The sequence below is a fragment of the Patagioenas fasciata genome, chromosome 2 (assembly GCF_037038585.1).
Source record: "Patagioenas fasciata isolate bPatFas1 chromosome 2, bPatFas1.hap1, whole genome shotgun sequence".
NCBI lineage: Eukaryota > Metazoa > Chordata > Aves > Columbiformes > Columbidae > Patagioenas > Patagioenas fasciata.
Genome location: NC_092521.1, coordinates 117878400 through 117901791, shown reverse-complemented (window position 1 = coordinate 117901791; position 23392 = coordinate 117878400). Strand labels below are relative to the sequence as shown.

Here is a 23392-nt window from a genome sequence, read left to right as displayed (position 1 = left end):
TTCATCTCTATTTCTGAAGTGAAAGATTGGGCAAGAATGAAAATGGGCATTTATGGGACTGAAAGGTGTGAAGTTTGCAGTTTGCATGTCATAATGGATGTTTATTTTATTCTTAAAATAAAAAGCTTTCATTCTTAAAATAAAAAGCAGGTGCATTGAAGATATGGTGTATGATGCAAAGTTGCAAAGTCTTCTTGCCTGCCCTTAAGAGGGCAGGGAGTGGGTACATGGGTGTGCATCTCCCATACCCTTGCTCTCTAGGAGTAGCCACTAAGGACGTTTTCTTTCCTCACAGCTGACACTTTGGCACTCACTTAATGGGACCAGACATATTTGTCCGGGAGAAACCTGACATACAGCCGAGTTTGCAGGGCTGACAGTTAAAGGAAATATAATATTGCATGCAAATTTAAGCATGCTTGATGTGACATTGTGAAAGGTAATGAACTCTGAATCCCCTCATGCTGACTTTATAGGTTCTTTTAGGGCTAAGACTGTATATTTATTTTTTTTCTTTCCTTTTTGTAGATGAACCCAAATTAGTTTTTCTTTGGTGATGTTAGAGCACTGCCTGAGCTGCTGAGTGATTTTAGTTTTCTGCAGATTGGGTTACACTGGGTCAGGCACTGGTCTCCGTTATACTAATGCAAGTTAGACATGGGTATGCTGGCATAAGGATGACTGGAAGTACCCAACAGGGTAGCAGAAACAATGTTATAGAAATGAAACTGATTCTATCTCTCGTTTGTTTGTTGTTTTTGTTTTTTTTTTTTTTTTAATTGTGATAGTATTAGAACTGTTCTTGAAAGATTCTACCTGATAAATGGTATTTTTAATATTGAACATAGATTTGTTTTTCATCTGCACCAGTAGCTGATGCAGATAAGAATTCATGCAAATGCCACGATGAGTTGTTTTTTAATGGAATTAGATGAAATACACTTAAAATAAGCACAATCTAAGTATTTTTAGAAGACTTAATTTGGTTTAGTAAACCATGGTTATTATTTAATGTGATTTACAGTAATATGTTATTGCATAGTATATTTTGTAACTTCCTTACCATCAAATGCATTCTGAACACATATGATTTGTTTAATGTATTAAAAAATTTACTTCTACAAGGCCATGTACTTGTAATCTAGCATTATTCAAAGTCAAGCCTTCATGACTATTGATTAGCAGTGCTGTCCCTGCAACCTGTGTTCCTGTGCATTAAGATATAAACATTAATTACACTATCAGATGCTGCATTTTCCCCTCCAGGGTCTCTGGCTCCATCAATGCATATGATGGACAAAGCTTACCTAATGAGCGTCTGCTTACTGTTTCCTCTGGCTGTTTGTGCCTTTCACTGCGTGCTTTCTGAACCCTGCTGCTAATACATGCTCATTAACTTGTGAGCTGTTCTGTCATGGTTATTGCTACAGCAACAAACATGGAGCAGTGTCTCTGTGATAGCTGTAAAGAGAGGGCGTGAACTGCAGTCAGTGGGAGTCAAGATGCAAAAAATAAAGTCAAAAGTACTTCAATTTGGGGAAGAATGCAACTTGGAACACCTGGGTCCTGGATTTTGGGGTGACTTAGCATTATCTGTATGTTGTGTTTTTATTACGATGTGTCTGAAGTGCTTCTTCCAGTAAATTCTCTTGCAGTTGTGAGGACTGAGCAGGTTTGTGGATCAGGTCGTGGGATACCACCAGAATGTACTCCTCTCTATGAAATCTAGATTCAATAGTTTGCTTTGAAACTCTATGGAATTGGTTGAGAGAAAATCTGGTTCTTCAGGGCTATGCTGCCATACACAGAGAAACTATTCTTCTTCCTGTATTCTTTCACTACACGCTTATCAGCTCTAATTACAGGGGTTAAGGTCTCTATGGGCAACAGCTTTTTTTCTTTTTTTATGGCACAGTCCTGATTCCACTGTGTCTGGGGGAGCATCCACTGTACCTGGAGGAGACATAGGAAAAACTGTATGCACTTCTGAACTATCTTGTGTGCAAGGAGGAAGTGAATGCAAGTGATGCTGACAACTTTGTTTGTTTGTCCTGTCTTAATGATGACATTGGTAATGTTCTCTTAATGTAGTCAGCTGTTTTTGTGCATGTGGTTTTTCCTGTTCTTAAAGAAAAAAAAAAAAAGCAAGGTGGACTGTTATAATATGGTAAGTGACAACAAAAGCAGGTGGATGTCCTTGATGAAGAACTTCAAAGGAACAGACCACGCGAGGACAGTTCTGTTGCTGGCTCCTGGTCCCATCCTTTGCCTAAGCTCAGCATCCAACCTGTTCTTATTCTCACCCTCACATTTTACTCCTTCCCTGTTACAGTCTCCATCTGCTTCCACTGTGTCAGCAACGTTCATAGAAATTGCCATCAGCCGGTATCAAAGTTCATAGGAATTGTGGTCAGACAGTGCCTGTAGTCCTCTTATGACTTCTTTTCTCTGCTCTTGGTCCAGTTCTTCACTAGGTTTCCTTTTTCAGTTCCAGTGTCTGGCTCTGCTACATGCAGGCTGGCCTTTGGATGGTGACAACCCTTCCAGTTCCCTCTCCTGTTCCCAGCCTCCTTCTTCACTCCCTGCAAGTTCCAGCTCCCTCTCCCAGCTCCTACTGCATTGCATCTCTCCTTGGCATTTCCATAATCAACTTCCATTTTTAATCCCTTTGCCATACCCCGTTTTATAAGAAATTTCTAATCCTGCCTCTTTGCTGAGCTAATTTGTCATCCACAACACATGGGAGGACAGTGATCCCCTTTTCCCTCGTCCTGTTTTTCTGTCTCTGAACATGTTTGTCTGTAGTAGTAGTTTCCTTTGGTAGTAAAGTCTCTGTGCTCCATGTTTTTCTTCTGGTTTCCCTTTTGACAAGCCGTTTCTAGTCTCCTTGATTTGCCTTATTGACTCTCAGTCTGGCTGTGAGAAGTCCAGCCGCCTTTACTCAATCTCAGACTTTTGATTCAACTGTTCAACTTCTACTTTTTATTATTAACATTACTGTCTTGGCCTCATAGCTGGTGGGGTTTTTGAAAGCAGCCAGACTCTGACCTCCCATGGAAATGGCTTGTGTAATACCTCTGAATGCCCAGTTTTCAGATGTTCCTTTCCTTCATGATCTGCTCTGTCTGCTTTTGTCTGAATTGAATAGCTACTGCACAGAGGAGCGCCATGGAATCACCAAGAGGATGGAGAGACAGACTGTTGTCTCGGTTCTGGTGGTTGATGCTCCTGGATCAGTCACTAAAGTGGCTGATCCAGTGGAAAAGACATTTTTCAAGCTTAGCTTGAAGCATGCTGTGGTCCTCAAGGTCCACCATACCACTGAGCTGTGTGAGCCTTTGAAACTTGCATAGGTTCGAACCAACTGGGACTGTCCTGCAACGTTTGACACTATCTTGCTCCAGTCCTTGTGAAATTTGACTTTCTTTTTTACTCGGGATTTTATCTGGACAAAACCAAAAGAGCGTGACTGCCTTTTCGTTGTTGCTGAAATAACCACCAGTCCTGACTCAAACAAATTCTCTGCCCTAAGATGATGTAAAGAGTAGGGAGGGAAGAAAAGGAAAGAGAAGGTGCTACAACTACGGCTCTTTAGAGAAAAATTCCCCAGTAGTGTTTCCAAAAGCAGGGCTGTAAATAATGCCCATGTAAAATTTACTTGCTGTAAAAGAATGCCTGTGATCATATTTTGTTTCCATGTAACTAATTTAGTACATTGAGACTTGTTGTACCACTGCTTCAGTTTTGGGCACCAACAGTGTGTGCTAGCCCTGACAGTTGCAACATTTAATAATTTACAGCAAGAAGAGGAGATCAGGATGGCATACTTCTAGAGGACTCAGATTGCATCCTGGAGGTGACTGCTGATGCACACTGGTAACCTGTGTGAAACATGCTTGGCTGCTCTGGGTTAAAGTCCAGAGACATTCTTCATCCTCAGGTACTTCAAGATACCTGTTGATACTTTGACATGAATGAAATGGTTTGGGTTCCAATTAAGATTAAATTTTTACTCTATGGTCTTTGTTTTGCATGTTCTCAGCAGGAATTGAGGTGCTTACGGAGAAAACAGACATTTCTGTCCCTTCGCATTTGAAACAATATTTTGGTTATGCTATATTGTGATCAATACATCAAAACAACTCCCAGATACACAATTTTTGTCATGTGCAGCTTGACTGCTAATGCTGCTCATGTTTCGGGGAGTTTTTATGTTTGCTTTTGTAAGTGGAGACTTTCATGTTGATCCAAAGTCTTCTGAAGAAATTGCAAGGCTTAAATAACAGCATTTTGTTCACAGAAAGCAAATCCATAACTAGATCTTATTGCAGTGTTGCTTTCTGTTTTAAATTGTGCTATAATACTCCTTGTAAAAATTTAATTCCACTGTAGCCTGTGACTTGATAACAGAATTAGCTGCTGGGTGAACCATTCACTTAATTACTGGAACTGTGATCTCAAGCAGGAGAGCCAAGAAGGAATACCAGATGAGTGGAAATATTTTAATCAATGAACAAAAACCTAGAGACTGGTCAAGGGAAGGGTTAAGTTTTGAGGGGCAAATGGCAGCCATATGTTTTTAATCGCAAGAATAGGTGACCTCTGGCAAACCCCATTACTGTTGTAGGTGGTGTAGCCGGGCAATTCCTAAAGATCTAGATTGGTTGAAGAACTGTATACACACTTTAGTCAGAACTTAATTATTCTGAATGAACACTATTTTACTCCAAGCCCAGAGTATGAGCCAAAATCCTACAATGAAAGGTCTTCTAGAGGAGTTTTTGTGGTTTCTTTCCCTTCAGTGGGATTGACTGGGACTATCACAGGTGGTTTGTGAGTTGCATTTTGAAAATGAACCACAAAAGCTGCCCTCCCTTTAGCAACCTTTTTCTCTCTCTGTGCTCTGGTCAGCAAGTGCTGAACTTCTTGTTCCTTCTGCCTGTTTGAGCCCCCAGATACATGTTTGTCCCATCTTACCTGCTTCTCTAGGGAGTTGGTGTGATTGTTTACCCTACAAGACCATCATTTCTTCATCATAGAATAGAATCATAGAATCGTTTCACTTGAAAGAGACCCTCAGGATTATCAAGTCCAACCATAACCTAACCTAACTCTAGTACTAAACCATGTCCCTAAGAACATCGTCTAAATGCCTTTTAAACACCTCCAGGGATGGTGACTCCACCACTTCCCTGGGGAGCCTGTTCCAATACCTGATAACCCTTTCTGTGAAGAATTTTTTCCTAATATCCAATCTGAACCTCCCCTCGTGCAACTTGAGGCAATTTCCTCTCATCCTATCAGTTGCTACTTGGGAGAAGAGACCAACACTCTCCATGCTACAACCTCCTTTCAGGTAGTTGTAGAGAGTGATAAGGTCTCCCCTCAGCCTCCTTTTCTCCAGGCTAAACAGCCCCAGTTCCCTCAGCTGCTCCTCATCAGACTTGTGCTCCAGGCCCCTCACCAGCTTTGTCACCCTCCTCTGCACTCTCCCTGGTACCTCAATGTCCTTCTTATGATGAGGGGCCTGAAACTGAACACAGTGTTCAAAGTGGGGCGTCACCAGTGCTGAGTACAGTGGCACGATCACTTCTCTAGTCCTGCTGGCCACACTATTCCTGATACAAGCCAGAATGCTATTGGCCTTTTTGGCCACCTGGCCACACTACTGGCTCATGTTCAGCTGGCTTTCAGTCAACACCCCCAGATCCCTCTCTGCCAGGCAGCTTTACAGTTATTCTTCCCCAAGCCTATTGCACTGCCTGGGGTTGTTGTGACCCAAGTGCAGGACCCAGCACTTGGCCTTGTTGAACCTCATACAATTGGCCTCAGCCCGATGGTCCAGGTCCCTCTGTATGGCCATCCTACCCTCCAGCAGATCAACACTCCCACCCAGTTTGGTGTCATCTGCAAACTTACTGAGGGTGCACTCAATCCCCTCATCCAGGTTATTGATAAAGAGATTAAACAGAACTGGCGCTAATACTGAGCCCTGGGGAACACTGCTCGTGACTGGCCGCCAACTGAATTTGGCTCCGTTCACCACAACTGTTTGCGCCAAGCCATCCAGCCAGTTCTTTATCCATCGACGAGTACACTCATCCAGGCCATCATCTGGAACTCTGTATCACTCTGCGAGTCCTGGTTTTCTTTTCTCTGTGCCCATGTATGCAGCTTGACTGTGCTGCTCCCATACAGTCTTCTGCCCTCTTAATCTTTTACATCATCCTATAGATTGATACTTGTTGGTATGCAAGCATATGAGCAACCTGATCTAGTTGAAGATGTCCCTGCTCATTGCAAGGGGGTTGGACTAGATGACTTTTAAAGGTACCTTCCAACCTAAATGGTTCTGTGATTCTAGATACGGATAGATGCTAAAAATAGATACATGCATCCATCTATATTAACAATTACAAGAAATACGGATATTTGATAACCATTAGCTCTCAGGATAAAAAAACCATTTTATTTCTGATGTATAATTTGCCAGTACTCAGACTCATTGAAGTGTGTTTTTGATCCCACCTCCCTCTTCCTCCTTCACCCACTTGTATATAAATATGGAAACAAGGTTTTGAAGCGATATAAATTGTAGCTATGGGATTTGTGTATGTGTGTGACCTTTGAAGGCTTTCTAGAAATGCTTGTTACTGCTTTAAGTATATGCACTTTCCTGACAGATTGAGGCTTACTTCATGCATGTCAATTAAAATAACTATAGCATAACTGCAAAATAACAGAAATTATGACTGAAAAAGTTGTAACAGGCAACCAAGATTATTTTTTTATTTAAGTAATATATAGTCATTGTGACTACAACCTTGACAAAATTTGACACTTCTACTTTTCTCAGAAGACATTAGGAGATTCCTTTATGCATTGATTTAAGCACTCATGTAACTTTCTTCTGTATCTTAGAAGAATATGCAATATTATTCCTAAAATTAGTATATGTTAACTTCTGGTTTGTGTCAAACTGTTTTTGGCTAGAAATTAAGCCAATTTTAAAAGCACATTCTTGCATTGTTTTTAATAATTACATAGAACCACTCTTTTTCCATTAGTTACATAATTAAAAAATAAACTTGGTTTCTGTTTAAAGCTTAGCCAATTTAGTGAAGAAAGGAAACACTACTGATGTTTGTGTAATTCAAACAATCAACAGTGCAGCCAGGCGCTTAAAATGAATGGTTTGTAGAAAAGTGTGATAATAGCAGCATAGCTGGGAGAAACATAATCTGTGGGAAAAGTCATTAGTAGTGTAGCATTGTTTTTATGTTGTACTAAGATTATAACCAGTAAAAATGTCACAGACTGTTCCCATAAGCAAGGTAATGCTTTGATGACAGTGGATATGCAAGACTCTGGAAATGATGTTTAAATGCAGAGCTTTGGCAGTTCCTGGTAACCAACATGTTCTGAAGTTGATTTAGATTTCAGGGAACTATTATTACATCTCATTTCCCCCCCCCTCCCCTCCCCATTCAGAGTAGGCTTTATTCTGGGTGGAATGTAAATATCTGATTGCTGAAAAATTGCTAGCACATATGTAGTTGTCTTTTGATAACAAGAGATCATCCTTAAAAAGCAGAATGAAGACAGAAATAACTTGTGCAACCACCAAGCATTAGTCACTGGTGGCTCTTATATAATGCTTACGTCTTCCATCAGCATGCTGGCAGCTGGGCTTCTTTGTGATATTTACTTGGAGAAGAAGTGTCTATCTAATTTGGCAGAGGAAGAAAATGAAACCAAGATGTAAGAGATGTGCTGGGGAGCACACAGGGCTTATAGCTGGTGAGAGTATTAAGAAGTGTCCATCCTCATACGTGGAACGAAGGCAGCAACAGAGCGGGGGTTCGAAGCAGTGTATTTTTGTGGGCTTTCCCCACTTAACCCCTGGCCATTTGGATCTGCTATTTTTGAGGCAGAGGGAGTAAAACGTTCCAACAGTTGCTGTAGTTTTCCCTATTGTTTGTTATTCTAGGTGAGGAGGCGTATTTCCTCTTCACTCTATTATGCCTTGATGAAAAGGACAAATAAAAATACATAGCTTGAAGTACAAAAAATGGCTTTTCAGCAGTTGAAAACCAAAATGTAGGAGGCTTACGCTTGCCGGAACCCTTGAACACACGTGTGTTAACCCTCGCACCAAGAGAAATACTCATATGCACAGATTTTCCGTTGTGGATTTGCACGCTGCACTGACTATGTAATCGTAGCAATATATAAAAATGAGTGGCATTCTCTGGGAGATAAACCATTTGTGTATGGAATTTTCCTTGTAATCATTCAGTAATCATTCTGGCTGCTTGATCCTGTTAGATGGTACATGTTGAATGTTTGTTCCCAACTGAACCACAAGACTTTTAAATGGAATTGGAAGTACTCTGTGATCTCATTCTGAAAGTTCATTTCTTGAGGCTGAAAAGAATTGCATTGCAATCAAGTTTTCATCTGAAATACAAGAAACTGGAGTACTTTAAGGAGACATTTTTATTCTTAGCTTATTGTTGTGTTTATAGACAGTGTATTATGCTATAGCTTGGCTTGTCCATAACCACGTATTATGTTTTCAGTTTTTCCTTTTTAGATTACAGATGAAGGGTGGTACTGTTTTCTTGTTGGTCAGTGATCTAAGATGAAATATTGTACAGAAAATTGTTCATGTCCTTAAAAAATATTCAGGAGTTTGTGCAATTTTTACATAATTTTAAAAAATAAAAATATCAAGCCAGAATGTCAGAAAACTGGGACTCCAATTATTAAACAGAACTAAGATGACCTTTCTTTAAGGGAAAATATTAATTTATGTTACTATTAAATGTACTATAAAATTGCTGTAAAATTATACCAAGTAATACTTTTTAAAAAGAATCTCATTTACTTAATTTGTTATGAAAGTCTAGAAACTAAATTTATGGTCCAGGAAGAGTGAAGATATTTATTTATAAGAATATAAGGTTGCATACACATAGCCATCTCTAGGATTTTTAAACCAGAAGTAATTAATTTCTTTTACTTCATGCAATTGTGGAACTTGCTGTCACAGGGTTTACAGAGACCAAAATTGTAATTGGGCTCAGAAAGGAACTGAGTGAGTTCATGGTAGGTGGATTCATCAGAGGATGCTAAACAATCCGGATGCAATCCTGGCACAAGTAACCTTATTTTATTAAGATTTCTGGAAGATGGGAGGAGTTAGGAGAAAGATCTATTTGTTTTCAATATTATTATTTTTAATAGCATTTCTCTGTCACAAGGTGCATTTACATTTTCTCAGAATCTTGAAAATGTTGCATGTATGTGGAGTTATTCCTTAGTGTCAGTTAGTTTTTTATAAGCGTTGAAGGCACCTACCCTTACTCTCTGAGGTCACATACACTGATATGTAGAACACTATTACACAAAAAGATCTGATGATGCAAAATAAATAATCTGCTTGCTTTTTGTTTACTTTAGGGCGCCGAGGCTTCTTTGACCGTTCATCACACAACGGAAGCTCAAAAGTAAGAGAGAGGAAACTGCATGGGACTTGTCCTCCTGTTGGTCGTGGAAACGCTGGAAAACCTTGTTCGAGTGAAAGCAGTCATAGGCCCCCATGTTTTAATCCCCGCAATGGTTTTCACACAATACATTCAGAGCACAGTCCTGTGAAGCCGAGGATTATTACAGTGGTGAAACCCGGTGGACACACACTCAGAAGGATAACCTTGCTTCTCAACAGGAGATCGGTCCAGACCTTTGAACAGCTGCTGGCTGACATTTCAGAAGCTCTGGGTTTTCCACGCTGGAAGAATGACCGTGTGAGAAAGCTTTACAATCTGAGAGGCAGAGAAATCCGAAGCGTTTCTGACTTCTTCAGGGAAGGTGATGCCTTCATAGCTATGGGGAGGGAGCCCCTTACTTTGAAAAACCTGGAAGTGGTGTTACAAGAACTTTATCCTGAAAATCCTTATGCTGCCTGTGCTGCTATTCAGCAGAATGAGGAGCAGTCCCAAAAACTGAAGAGCAGGCTGTGTGACAAGGCTTTGATAGTGGACAGTGGCTTTGATGAGACAGAAATTGCCAAGAGCTGCAGTGATGGCATGTCTCCCAAACTGGTAACTCGACATGAGGGGAAAAGTCAAGCCAAGACAAAGCAAGAGGAAAAAATGAGAACCAAAAAAAAGTGGACTAGAGAGAGCTGGGATGGTGAACATGGAATAAAGCCTTCTAGAAAAACCCGAGAAAGTGAGAGGTACCTTAACCATGAACGAAGTCCTGAGGAGGGATTAGGAGAGAGTTTAGAGGAGTTGGTGAGGTGTGAGAAGTGTGAACAGGAATGGCAGGCCAGACAAAAGTTACAAAGGGAAAGGCAGGCTGAGGCCTCATTTGAGAACAGAGACCTGAACACAGGTGCATGTCAGAGGTACCAGATAGAAAGAAATGCAAAAATCAGGAATTGCCGAAAATCTTCAGAGGCTTGTCTGGAAGGTGAGGATGTTGGTTGGAAAGATAATGGCTGTAGGAGGACGTGGAAGCCCCTGCCTAGGAATGATAATGAAGGGCTGGAGAAGCAAAAAAGGAGCATGGAGAAGGAAAGGGATGTGGAGAAACGTGAAAACCATGGGAAGGAAGTAGTGAAAATCAAGAAGCATACTGTAGAAGGGCTTCAGGTAACTCATGAAGTGAGGGAAGAGAATGGAAGTAGCTGTGTAATGAATCAAAGTGGTTGGCTAAAGAAAGACTCTACAAGGGATGCTGAGAGACCATCTAAGACATATAGGGAGGGCAGAGAGGGACAAAGGGCTAAAGAGGAGGGTGCTAGAGGAGAGGGCAATATTGCACATAGAGAGAGTGACATGACACGACGAGAAAAAATGGGGGAGCGCAGAGTCAATAAAGAAGAAAACAAGGCTCAGGGATTGGAAAACACAAGCCGGAGGCATACCATTAAAAGCAGAACTGATGTGGAAAAACACTATGAGATTGGCAGAACTATTGGGGATGGGAACTTTGCAGTGGTGAAGGAATGTCGCCACTGTGACTCCAATCAGATCTATGCCATGAAAATTGTTGACAAATCCAAGCTGAAAGGGAAAGAGGACATGATGGAAAGTGAAATTCTGATCATTAGGAGTCTCTCTCATCCCAACATAGTAAGCTTAATTGAAGTGTATGAGACAGAAGCTGAGATCTACCTAATCCTGGAGTATGTCCCAGGAGGGGACTTGTTTGATGCAATCATAGAAAGTGTGAAGTTCACGGAGCATGATGCTGCTGTCATGATCACTGACCTGTGTGAAGCACTGGTTTATATTCACAGCAAGAACATTGTCCACAGGGACCTCAAACCAGAGAATCTTTTGGTAGGTATTGGCAAACATACTACATATGTGCAGGAGTTGAATTTATTTTTCTTTTAGTTATGAATCTTTGAATATTTTTAAGCAGATACTGTGCAGAGATAATGCGCTGTGGTAGAACTGTTTGGAAAAATAGGTACAATTGCTGTGCATTACAGATAACAGTGCTTGCAGATAGAAATTCAAATAAAAATGACCTGGCTTTCAGGGGTAGTGAGCCTTTGTATTTTTCTGAAAAACGCGCTGTAACTTGTCATCTGACTTCCAGGTGTGCAAGGATGATTTTTTTTTTTTTGCATGAAGCATCCACTGAGTCATAAGGCATCTTCTGTGCAGACCAAAAGTTACTAAAATTGCTAATTTAGCTTATTTATTTGGTGGACTGCAGTCACACATCCTGCAGACCACTGCACTAGTCTTCTACTGTAGTGATTTCTATCTTGTGACAATTTATTTTCTCAGGAGCCGAAGTACAATGCAAGTGATTGAAATAATCTGACAGTAAAATCTGAGTGTTTTGCTGAAATACAGCACTGAAGTCAGCTCAGATACTAACTTCACACCAAAAAGTTGTTTTTTTTCAATACATTTCTCAGGCTACGTTCTTTGCATCCAGCACTGAAGTCAATGGAGTTACTCACATGTGAATATGCGTAGAAATGCTTGCAGTATTCACACTTGACAAGACACCCATTGTAGAACAGAAACACTTAGCAGCTCTTCCTTGCTAATTGTGTTACAGTCTTCTACTAGAGTTCCAAATTTCCTGATACCAAATATTTGCCAGTCTCTAAGAAATCAAATTTGATCTGCTGGTGGAAGGTCATAGTTGGTTAACCAGAAAAAAAAAAAAAAAAGAGATAATAGATTATCTAGTCCTATGTACCATTCAGTTCTTTAAGGGAATTAATTTTTGGTATAAATCAGTGTGAATATCTGGAGAAAAGCAACAGTGTAGCCTGTATAATATGCAGAGATTGAACACAGCTGGGCCTGAAAGGTTTGCTCCAAAACCTTTTGACTAACCAGTAGCATCTACATGAAGTCCTGCCATGCATCCTGCTTAGTCCAATAAAATTCCTTGGCATGTGTGTAAATAAAAGACAGTGAGTGAAAGTGGCTGGTTTGCAGGAAGAAATTTGCATCTAGGTCTCACCTTCATGGCTTATTTTGCCCTTAGAACAAAACGTCACTTAGAATTGCAGGGCTTTTTCCAGAAGCTGATTTTTCATTTTGAACCAGGCTCTGCTCCTTCCTCTTTTCTGAAAATAAGCTAGTGCACCTGGAACACCTGGGACCAGATGCTTCATTTCTCTCTATAATATGTAATTATCACAGCGATGCAGGTAGAGCGAAGGGAGGCACGATACAGGTCTGTTCTGGTTGTATTCACGTTTAGTTCATAGCACTGCAGAACAGAGATTGCTGGGCGGTGACAAAGTTGTGTAGCACTGAAATAATCACATTGCCTGTTTTGATAGTCAGAAAATATTTTTAAAGAACAGAGTGGCTCTCAGCCTGTATGTATTTTGTCATATGAGAGAGAACAGTGCTACCGAAACACTATGGGAAAGAAAATTGTGCCTGTCCCAGTTTCACCTTGCTGCTAATTGGCTGTGAAAGCCTGTATTAGATACCATTTACAAACAGCGTCCTTTGGAAGGTCAGTCTGTTCAACAAGCCAAATGATTTTATAAGGTCTTGATAGTGTTGGATAGCTCATGTTGCTATCTAATAAGCATCCCTATAAATATAGGCCATTTAACCAAGATTCTGGCTTCTCTGACTTTTAATGTGCTGCCTCTAACCCCTTGAAGTGGTTGGAGCAATAGCAGCAGAGTAGGGCGGAGAGCTACCAGTGATGTTAACGTAAGCTGGTGCTGAACAACAACAGTCAGTATTGAAGTAAATTTCATGGATTTATCTGCTGTTGGTGGGTCAGGGACTGGGGGCAGCCTTCTGGAGAGGAAGCGCATTGGTGGAAAGGCTGGCATCTTGCAGGGATGTCCTTGGTTGTGGGATACCTCTTGTTGCACTTCTGATTCCTATACTATGGATGTTTAAGCCTGAATTGGTCCCCCTTGATTTTCTTCATGCACAGAGGACACAAATAGGTATGTACTTTTGGGATGCTGACTTATTTGTGCTACTTTGGGATCTTCTTTTGGTCAGGTGAATCCTGTCCTTCATTTTTGTCAACTATTTTTCCTTAAACCTTTCCAGCAAGTGGGAAATGGAAAAGATCCTTGGTCTCTTTTACTAAGGAAATGCGTTTAGCTACTGTACACCTGCTTTGTGTGAGAATGTAACACTGTTCCTTATGACTTTTGAAGATACTGGCTAATTTCCGTGACAGCTGATGGAGAAGCAGTGAACTGGGAAAAAAGTTTCTGTAAGTTTCAGGAAAATAAGCAGCTGAGGAAAGAAGGAAAACCCTTTCTGTCCCTACAGAGGAAAAGATGGAAATACACTCTGATGTGTAGTAAATTGTAAAATTATTGACACAAGAAAGAGATGGAAACCTAGTTTAATTATTAGTTCACTGCATGACTGTTCCTCGTATGGAACTGTCCTCTAGTTAGAAACTTCTGTAAGAGTCTGCCATTACCTTTCTTTTTGTTTTTCCCCTCCCTCTTTTACTACTGCATGTGCCCACAATGACTGGACTCTGTGCAGCGCAGCTGTGAGGCAGGAGGGTGGTGACATGTGCTACAAAAACAAAATCTGTTTGACAGTTGATGTGAAGACAGCTGCTCTGACTCTCTCCCATCTGTTAACACAATCACCTGATTCAGGACTAGGTGTTCAGCAATAAAACCTTTGCTACACCATGTGGTATATTTGGTCCCACAAAAGAAACCAGTCACTTATTTAATGCTACCTGGAGGAGTGGAATTTTCCTGGCACAGTTTTTAGCTAAGGGACAGTTTAATTCTACAGGTGTTAGCATTTCTTGATTTGTGGGTCAGAAATTAATTTCAAATTGTAGTGATTTTTTTTTTTTTCCAAGTTGGAGCTGCAAGAGATCGAAAGTCACATCCTTGCCTGCTTTTCTGGGGGACTGGCTTGCATTAGTGGTTATAAACTCATCTCCTTGTATACTTCTCAAATGTACTAATGCGGTAATTTTTTAACACTCATCTTTATAGATCATAGAAGAGTTATAACTTTTTATGCATTTGAGTTTTTTTCCTCCCCCCCCCCCCCCCCGCTTCTTCTCTCTCAAGTTTTCATATATGTATGAGAAGTTCAAATGTTGCTTTTCTTTCATTTAATTTTGCTTTTCTGACAGTATTTACATATACACAAAGTGCTGTCAGAGGTTTTCAAGTACGTTTGGGTTAAAATCCTGTTTAACCTCTCAAGAGCTTTCAGTATGATTAATCTACACAGGGAATTTTCTGTAAGATTTTTTTATAACGATTCTTCTAGTTAGAAGCGAGGGATGTCTGAAACTCGAATGTATAAGCAGTGCTTTTTGTTTAACTCTCTTTTTAATATACAAAATGTCCAATGGTCTAGCTTGCTTTTGTGACGTCTAGATGAAGAATCTGTGCTACTGTATATGTGTGCATGCAGAGGAATATTAATGCTATAAATAATCATCTTAATCGCCCTGATGGGTGATAAAGTAGATATGTAAACAAACAAGGACATGAAGAGCTGAGAGTCATCAACAGACAGGAGAAAAGGAAATGATCAATTAATCCCTTTTTTGAAGAGGCTCTTGGCTTTTCAATAGTATATTATAATCTCCTGGATGTATGGCTGGGATGCCTAGAAGTCCTCAGACAATACTATCTTGCTATGCTGGATTTGACCGTAGTGAGCAATTCTGACTGCCTTTAGTCCAAGACTAACAGATACTGGCTTCCCTTGCTGTTGAGGGATACAAGTAGTTGTGTTGCCTAAATTGTTTTTTCTATAGAAAGTGTACTGCATATTGGTCTTCCATTTCTCAATTAGCTCTATAGGCAGGTAGGACAGGGCAACATTTTAAAATGGACCTTTGGAACCATTTGTTGTAGTTTTGAATGCAGAGGCAGTAATAGCTGTTTCTTGGGTGTCACAGTAAGGCTAGTATGTTCATCTTATGTTACCATTTTTCCTTTGTTCTCACTATTTCACAGGGCAACTGCTGTAGATGTCAGAGGCTAGAATTCTCTTGAGCAGGTTGCACTTTTCTCTGATACTGCTATGAGTAAGTCTGGCCTCAGGAAGGAGTAAAAGAAACCTGAGAAGCTTTTGTTTCTACAGTGAAGCATATTTGCATGCTCAAGGTGATGCCTGGTGATGGAAGGGCAGACTGGAGAGTAACAAAGTTGGGGATGAAGGGAATGCTCATCCTTTCCCAGCTGACTTTGAGTTATTCTGAGCATAGTGTTACTGAAGATGCTGAGGTTTTTCAGGTGTGCTGACAGGTTACATGCTGTCTTTGAAATGATTGTCGTAAACCTGTGAAAATATACCCACAGTGCATGCTGTTCCTACCTGTTCTGTTGTTAAGGAAAATGAAAACTCAGTGGTTTTGTCCTGGAAGAACAGATGGTGTACTGTTGCCACCTGGTGCTGTGATGAGAGATTGGGAGTCGAGCATCCTGATAAAAGAAAAAAAAATACAACAGTGTATTTTACAGAGCAAGACATTTCCTGCTGATTTTGGGACTGGGATTAAGACCAGTGTGTTCTCTGCCCTCCCCACCTCCCCAATGATTTCTAAAAAATTATATAAACATTTCAGTATTATTTGCCTTAGTACAGTAGCATGCAGGATCTTAACTGAAATTTCATGTGACATAATTTTCTTATATAATTTTAAAAGCTTTATTTATGCAATATGAATATATATTGGTGCTCCAATTTTCATAGTGCATATGAAATTGTGCATTTCAATGGTGAGTTTTTGTAGCATTCTACTGTTATTACCTTTATTGTTAGAGTATAAATCCTGTGGATAGATGCTGCTCTAGAAAGTAACTTACTTTTGAAATGGTGGTGGTTGGTGCTTTGCTTTGTTTTGTTTTGTTTTTCAGATGTTGTGTCCACAGTGCATCATAACAAAAATCATCCTGAAATTTACTAACATAACTGAGAAAATGGCGATGGCAGTTTACCTTTCTCCTGCAGAAGTTTTGACTGAATGGTCGTAGTAAACTTTATTTTCAGTTTCATACTGAAAAATATTTTTTCTTAGAAAGAAAAAAAACCCAAATGGTTTGCTTAATCTAAACTGGAAGAGTGCTTATATTTTCTATAAAGAAGATTAAAAGGGATTAGTAGGCCATGATGTATTGTTTTGTAATGTAATATTTTTTCTTGAAAAAAAAACAAAGCAACAACAACCACTAAAAACCAACACCACAAAAAAAACCCAAAAAATTTTGCTTAATCAAGATTGGATGAGCACTTGAAGTTTCCATAAGGATGATAAATGGGCATTAGTCAGCTAGTAATGTAGGAGAGCAGATTTTGTCTCATCTGTGCCCTTAGTTGTCTTGTGATAGGGACCATTCTGAATTTTTGGCTTTCTTAAGCACTGTCTGATGGCAAAGTATGAAGTGTTAAAGCATGGTATATACCTGTTGCATTGTACTCCAGTTTGTTCATTCGAAACTGATGTCCAGATTTCCTTGACTTCCTTGTAGACTTTTGAACTGCTGATCTGTTCCTCATGTTCTAGAGACAGACCATTTTTCATTTAAAGCAATTTCATGACCTTTTTTACTTCTTAAAGAATATTTGAATATCAGTCATCAGTATTAAGAATACTGCTCCATTTACTTGTACTGCTAACATTCTTTGTGACTTGGCCTTTGAATCATAGAACAGTTTGGGTTGGAAGGGGCCTTAAAGGTCACTTAGTCCAGTTCCCCCAGCAGTGAGCAGAGACATCTTCAGCCAGATAGCTGCCACCTCTCTGGGCAACCTGTGCCAGTGTTTCACCACCCTCATTGTAAAAAATTTCTTCCTCATGTCTAGCCTGAATCTCTCCTCCTTTACTTCAAAAAGCATTATTCCTTGTCCTGTTGTAACAGGCCCTGCTAAAAAGTCTGTCCCCATCTTTCTTATAGGCCCCTTTTAATTACTGAAAGGCTGCAAAAAGGTCTCCCTGGAGCCTTCACTTCTCCAGGCTGAACAACCCCAACTCTCTCAGCCTGTCCTTATAACAGAGGTGTTACAGCCCTCTCATTATTTTTGTGGCCTCCTCTGTCCCCTCTCCAACAGGGCCAAGTCTTTCCTGTGCTGAGGGCTCCAGAGCTTGGACACAGGACTCCAGGTGGGGTCAGAGCAGAGGAGCAGAATCACCTCCTTCAACCTGCTGGCCACACTGCTGGTGATGCAGCCCAGGATAGGATTTGCCTTCTGGGTTGCAAGCACACCTTGCTGCCTCATGTCCAGTCTTTCATCCACCAGCACCCCCAAATCCTTTTTCTGAGGGCTGCTCTCAATCCCTTCATCCCCCAGCCTGTATTGATACTGGGGCTTGGCCCGACCCAGGTGCAGGACCTTGCACTTGGCCGTGTTGAACCTCATGAAATTTGCATGGGCTCACTTCTTGAGCTTCTCCAGGTCACTATGGATGGCGTGTCATCACTCAGGTGTGTCAACTGCACCGCTCAGCTTGGCGTCACCCACAAACTTGCAGAGAGTGCACTCAGTTTCACTGTCTATGTAATTGACATATTTTGTTTCTTAAAGTAATGTTTCATTAACTGCGGTACAAATTAATGCTAAAGACCCATGCATACAAAATTAAAATGGGAACAAGTATTTCGATTACTTTCCAGGTGGATATAAGAGATGGGAGCTACTGACCCATTTAGGAGGATATTCTGCATGGATCCATTTTTCCAACTCTTACTGTATGATGACTGTGACTCATTTATTTTCAGGGCAGCATGTGCAGTAGCAGAGTAATTTGCAAAGAAAGTGAAGCTTTTGTTTGGTTGTTTTGTTGTTAGACCAGTATGATGGAGATGTGTTTCTCAAGTGACACTGTAAAGTTAGTAGCTTACCTCGGAATATTGCATTTAGGCATAACGACACCCACAGCATTCTTCTTTGCTTTCCCAAGGGAAAGGGAGAGTTTACTTCCCCAAGAGGAAATAGTAATGCTTAACTGACTCTTGGTTATTTTTTTGTCTTCTTTTAATTTCTTGGATATTACAGTGTGCCAGAGTTTGTAGAGTGAAATTTTCTTTTTCAATTATTGTCTAGTATATGGAGGAAAAACCCCCCACTTTCTGAATACTGCTTCTATTTCATGTTGCTTTACTTGAAGGCACTGTTATTATGACTTCTTTCTGTTTATTAGTAACTTCTTCCTTTATCTTTTTCTGTCTTAAAATGCATTTGGACTAAATATATGTATCTTTCATTTGGTATAGGTGCAGCATAATGCAGATAAAACTACTACATTGAAACTAGCAGATTTTGGCCTTGCAAAGCAGGTTACAAAGCCCATATTTACTGTGTGTGGAACACCAACGTATGTTGCCCCTGAAATACTTGCTGAGAAGGGTGAGTGTATATATTTCTAATTTGTCATAAATCATACAGTTACTCTGAACTTTCTAATTATGGAAATATTCCAGAATGTTTCAACCTACTGATATGTCTTTGCAGGGTAGGGGTTTGGCTAGCAGTGTGATCTGTGAAAGTAAAATAAACCTTTTAGCTTTTGACAAACACAACATCAGTCATGTTTGCATTATTAATGTCTATGGTAATATAACACTGATTTCCAAGCAGACAAGCCATAAAATATCATAGATAGTAATTGCTGAAATGGGTAAACAGGGAAAAGTTCATGTTGCAACCTGAGGGTAGACAGCTCCATTTCATGACTGTAACCTAAACAACTTCCCAAGGCCTGTAGTGATGCAAAAACATTGTGGACATGTATGTTAAACTTATGTAATGAGCCAAAACATGTTTCACATCAGAAGGCATTTTGGAGATTTCATATCTGAAAAGGTTCAGAACTGGAAAGGAATTAATTTTGTTGGTGACTCAAGCAAAGCTATTTCTGTGTTTTGTTCTGTGGACCTGGGTTGCACATCTCCAGTTATATCAAATTTCGAAGGAAACTTGGCACATTCTTAGTGCTTTATTTGAAGGGAATCTAGGGAGGACTACTTTAGAAATATATTCTGTATTTTCTCAATTAATCTGCAGTTGGCACTGGCCCTGTGAGCCAGTGTTTGTGAAACATGAAGAAGAGAGGCACTTTGTCAGAGCTTTTGTGTTATTAACAGGCAGAGCAGCTCAGCTCTGTGTACCAGCCGCTTATTCTTCTGTTGACTTCATCTGCTGGAGAAACTGAGCAGAGCTTCTGTGTTTCTTGGAAAACAGAATGAAAAACAAACTGTTCCCTACCAGTTGTGAGTTTTCTTCCTAAAACAGGACTTTGGTTTGTCTTTTCTTCCTTAGGCTATGGGCTTGAAGTAGATATGTGGGCAGCTGGTGTGATCCTTTACATTCTGCTCTGTGGGTTTCCCCCTTTTCGCAGTCAGGAACGTGATCAAGAAGAGCTGTTTCAGATCATACAGCTGGGTCACTATGAGTTCCTTTCCCCATACTGGGACAATATTTCTGCAGGTAAGATTCAGCATGTACAGCAGATCTGAGAAATGACTGACTGGAGTGGAAAGAACTCCCTTTTGTTCAGGACAGTGAGCTCAATGAACTTGAGTGTGTCTTACAGGTCTTTTTTGTGTAGTTCTGTGTTTGCTTTAAATGTGAATTTAGTCCTCTAGTGGTATTGATGGCTGTGAATCTGAATATTAGGTCCGATTAATTCAATTGATTCCTTCCTTTCTGAGGCAAGAGCAAGGATTTTCCTCCCCTTGCTTATATGAATTGTCTCTGTAGAAGAAGGTACCCAAATAACCCCCAGGGTTATGTTAGATTGTGAATATGTACACAGAAATCTCAAAAGCTGAGAATGAAATCCTTGCTCTGCAGAACGCAGTGTGGATTTTCTGTTGAGATCAATGGGGGGTCCACATGTAGTAGTTTTTTCCTTCTCACAGCCTAGTACAGTGTCTGTTGTGCACTCAAAACCCTAAAACCCCTCTCTTCCTGTACAGTCTTTAAAAAAAAACACGCTTAAGAGCCTTCCGTGACTTTTATTCTCCTTGAGGGACAGCATACTCAATGCTAATTCCGATGAATTTGAGCACCTAGCCTTATGCCTTCAGTGTGCTTTCAAGATTAAATTCCCTTCACTTTTTCCTCTCTTTCTGAAGGGGGTAATGATATCAGTAAAAGACATGCTGGAGATTTAACAGATTCTGTTGCTAGTTCTAAATCCAGTTGTTAGAATAGCTCCTGGGGATAGTCACAAAAGTCGTCATGGTAAAACTAATAGGAAAAAAAGAAGGATATTTCGTGTAGCTATAACTGTCAGCATCATCATGCCACTGTTCTTTTCATCAGTTTCCTTTTCTTTCTATTATAATAGCAGCAAAAGACCTCATAACCAGGCTGTTGATAGTGGATCCCCAGAAGCGCTACACGGCACGGCAAGTACTTCAGCACCCTTGGATCAGAACAGCTGGAAAAACGAACAGCAGGAATTTGCAGAGGGAAGTGACAATAAACATTGAGCGCCATTTCCGGGCCCAACGCCGAAAGGAAGTTACAGATGAGGACACGTGAAATCTCTTCAAGCTCATTTAGTCTTCTTATTATTGATTAACAAATTGTTTAAGTTTTTTAAATTAATTAGGCCCTTAGTGTATGACCATGCCTTTTTTAAATTTTTTTTTTCTTTTGGTTATTCTGAGATTCTGAAGAAGGGCAGAGATCAAATTTGCATCCACCTCCCTCTGATGTTGTGTGGTGGGAGTCTCTCTGACAGCAGTGGGGACTAGGTATTTCCTGGAGGATATATATTATTTTTCTTTACTGATTTGGGCTTTTACATTACAAAATGTGTATCTGTTTTAGATGACAAATATTTGCTTCTGTGGCTGACACTAGAGATGACTCTTCTCTTGTCTCTTTTTGTGTCATATCTTCCAGGAGTTCTGTTTATAATTTGTGTTTATAATGTATTCAAAATAGCTGTCTGCGTACACATCCTGCACTAAATCTCTAAACTGTCTTTTCACCAATTCCTGCTAGCAATGGAGAAGGTGAGGAAATTAAAAGAAGTAAATACATTCTTTAGCTGTAGGATATGTTAAATAAGCAGCAAGATACTACTTATTAAGTTGTGAGGGAAGAAAAATCCTTATCGACTAAATCAGATGTTTTATGATATCTTCCTTGCCAACAACTTTCATTGGATGTTCTCAGGGACAGGGCAATGGACTGTACAATGTTTGTTAAATGATGGTGGTACTGTGTAGTATGGTAGCTTCGTTTGTTTGTGAGAAGAGGGAAGGTATCATGGCTCATACCTTTTTGAGACTATAATAATAATTTTCAAAGTGCTTTTTATCCTACTCTGGGACATAGGAAGTTAAGCAATTCTAAGGGAACTTTGGTTCTTTTCCGAAAGGTGGATTTATGGAATGATAACCTAAGTGCTTTTACGTACGTACTTTTTTCTTAGGAGACATCCATGGCACTTGTGACTCTTCCATGCTGATGGAGAAGAGAAAGTTGGGAAGCTGCTTTTGTGACTTAAGTTAACCCTTACCTTCATGGTTCCCCTTTCATCAACACATTTCACAGCTAAATTGCTTTTATACACTTTTTCAATGTAGTTTATCAATTTTTTTTTCCCTGTTGCCTTCCCTGGGGACTCTTTCTCCTTGCTTCCATGAGAATGAGCAACGGGATGAAATTACATTAAAATTCAACTTAGGGAAAAACAACAACATGTTGACTGTGGAAGGGTCTCCCAGGGGAAGTGTCAGATGCTTCATTGCATGTGGTTTTTGTAATTTGATTGGATGCAGTTTTAAAGAAATCGTGCTGGGAAAAAATATGGTCCTGAGAAGGGCCGTGACCTAGAACAGCTTTTGAACCTCAGAATCTTTGGTTAACTAATAAAATCCAAAAAGCACTTAAGTTGTCCATTTTATAATGCTTTGTCCACAGGTTCGATGTGCTAGCGAATAATATTGACGTTAAAATATCTGTGGTATTAGAATTGAATTCGTAGCTTGTAGAAATGAATGAAGGTGTTTTACAATTGCAGAGCTGCTGCTCTGTGTATTTAATGAGAAATGTCTGGAGCATTTCAGAACCAACAGAACATTTTCGTAACTGTATGAACCAGAATATTATTTTTGGTGAGTGCTAATATTTCGTGTGAACTTCATGAATTACCAAAAAGTGTGGGGTACTGTCATCATGTTTCTTTTTCAACTTGTGACAGTTTTGCTGCAAGAATGATGTATGAAAGTAGAGACAACTTGGCTCTTAAAGGAGAATTGCACTTTCAATTAAACTGGTTTATTTTTAATACATACTGGAATAAGACTTCCTGTGGTGTTCAAGAATTTGTGAAACAAACCAGTCAAATTTTAACTGTATGCCCAAGTAGTATTTATATGATATGTGATACCTCTGCTTTAGAAGCCGCGAGTCAGGAAAACTTTACATTTTCCTGAAAACAAGAATGGATTTAAGTGCTTTCCTGAGTTAAGGGTATGTGTAACCTCATATTTTAAATGCATTATGTGGTGTTTGACTAATAGTAATAAATTCTCCTATGTTAATTTAAGTCTATTTTGAATAGGAAACTGTGGAAAAATAGCTTCTGACTTGCAATATTATATTTTGTAATTATCTTATTTTTAATATAGTCATTTAAGAATAAAGCTTGAAGTGACAAAAAAGAATACTTTTATCAGCAATGAATCTGACAGCTTGGGGACTGTGTTATGAGTTTCCTTTTTCACCTTTAAGAACCTGCCTACAGCCTTATTCATAGTGCAGAAGGTGGAGAATTTGCTTGCAATGAATATATAAGTAATTTTTTTTTTTTTCCCAAGTTCTCTGGATCCCAGACAGGCTAAACATAGACTGTGCTGTTACTGCATTGCATCTGTAACTACAGATACCACTGTGGCAGTGCTGAG

The 23392-nt window shown here is 39.8% G+C and overlaps 1 protein-coding gene across 1 annotated transcript in view; it reads left to right on the top strand.

Moving 5' to 3' along the window:
• The window catches only part of DCLK3 (doublecortin like kinase 3), a 28884-nt gene extending 5771 nt beyond the window's left edge, over window positions 1–23113 (top strand). The window contains exons 2-5 of the mRNA XM_065832981.2: window positions 9466–11354; window positions 18740–18872; window positions 19785–19952; window positions 20818–23113. Coding sequence (XP_065689053.1) covers window positions 9466–11354; window positions 18740–18872; window positions 19785–19952; window positions 20818–21014 — 2387 coding nt within the window. The 3' untranslated portion in view covers window positions 21015–23113. The remainder of the gene's footprint in view (window positions 1–9465; window positions 11355–18739; window positions 18873–19784; window positions 19953–20817) is intronic.
• The last annotated feature ends 279 nt before the right edge of the window (window positions 23114–23392 follow it).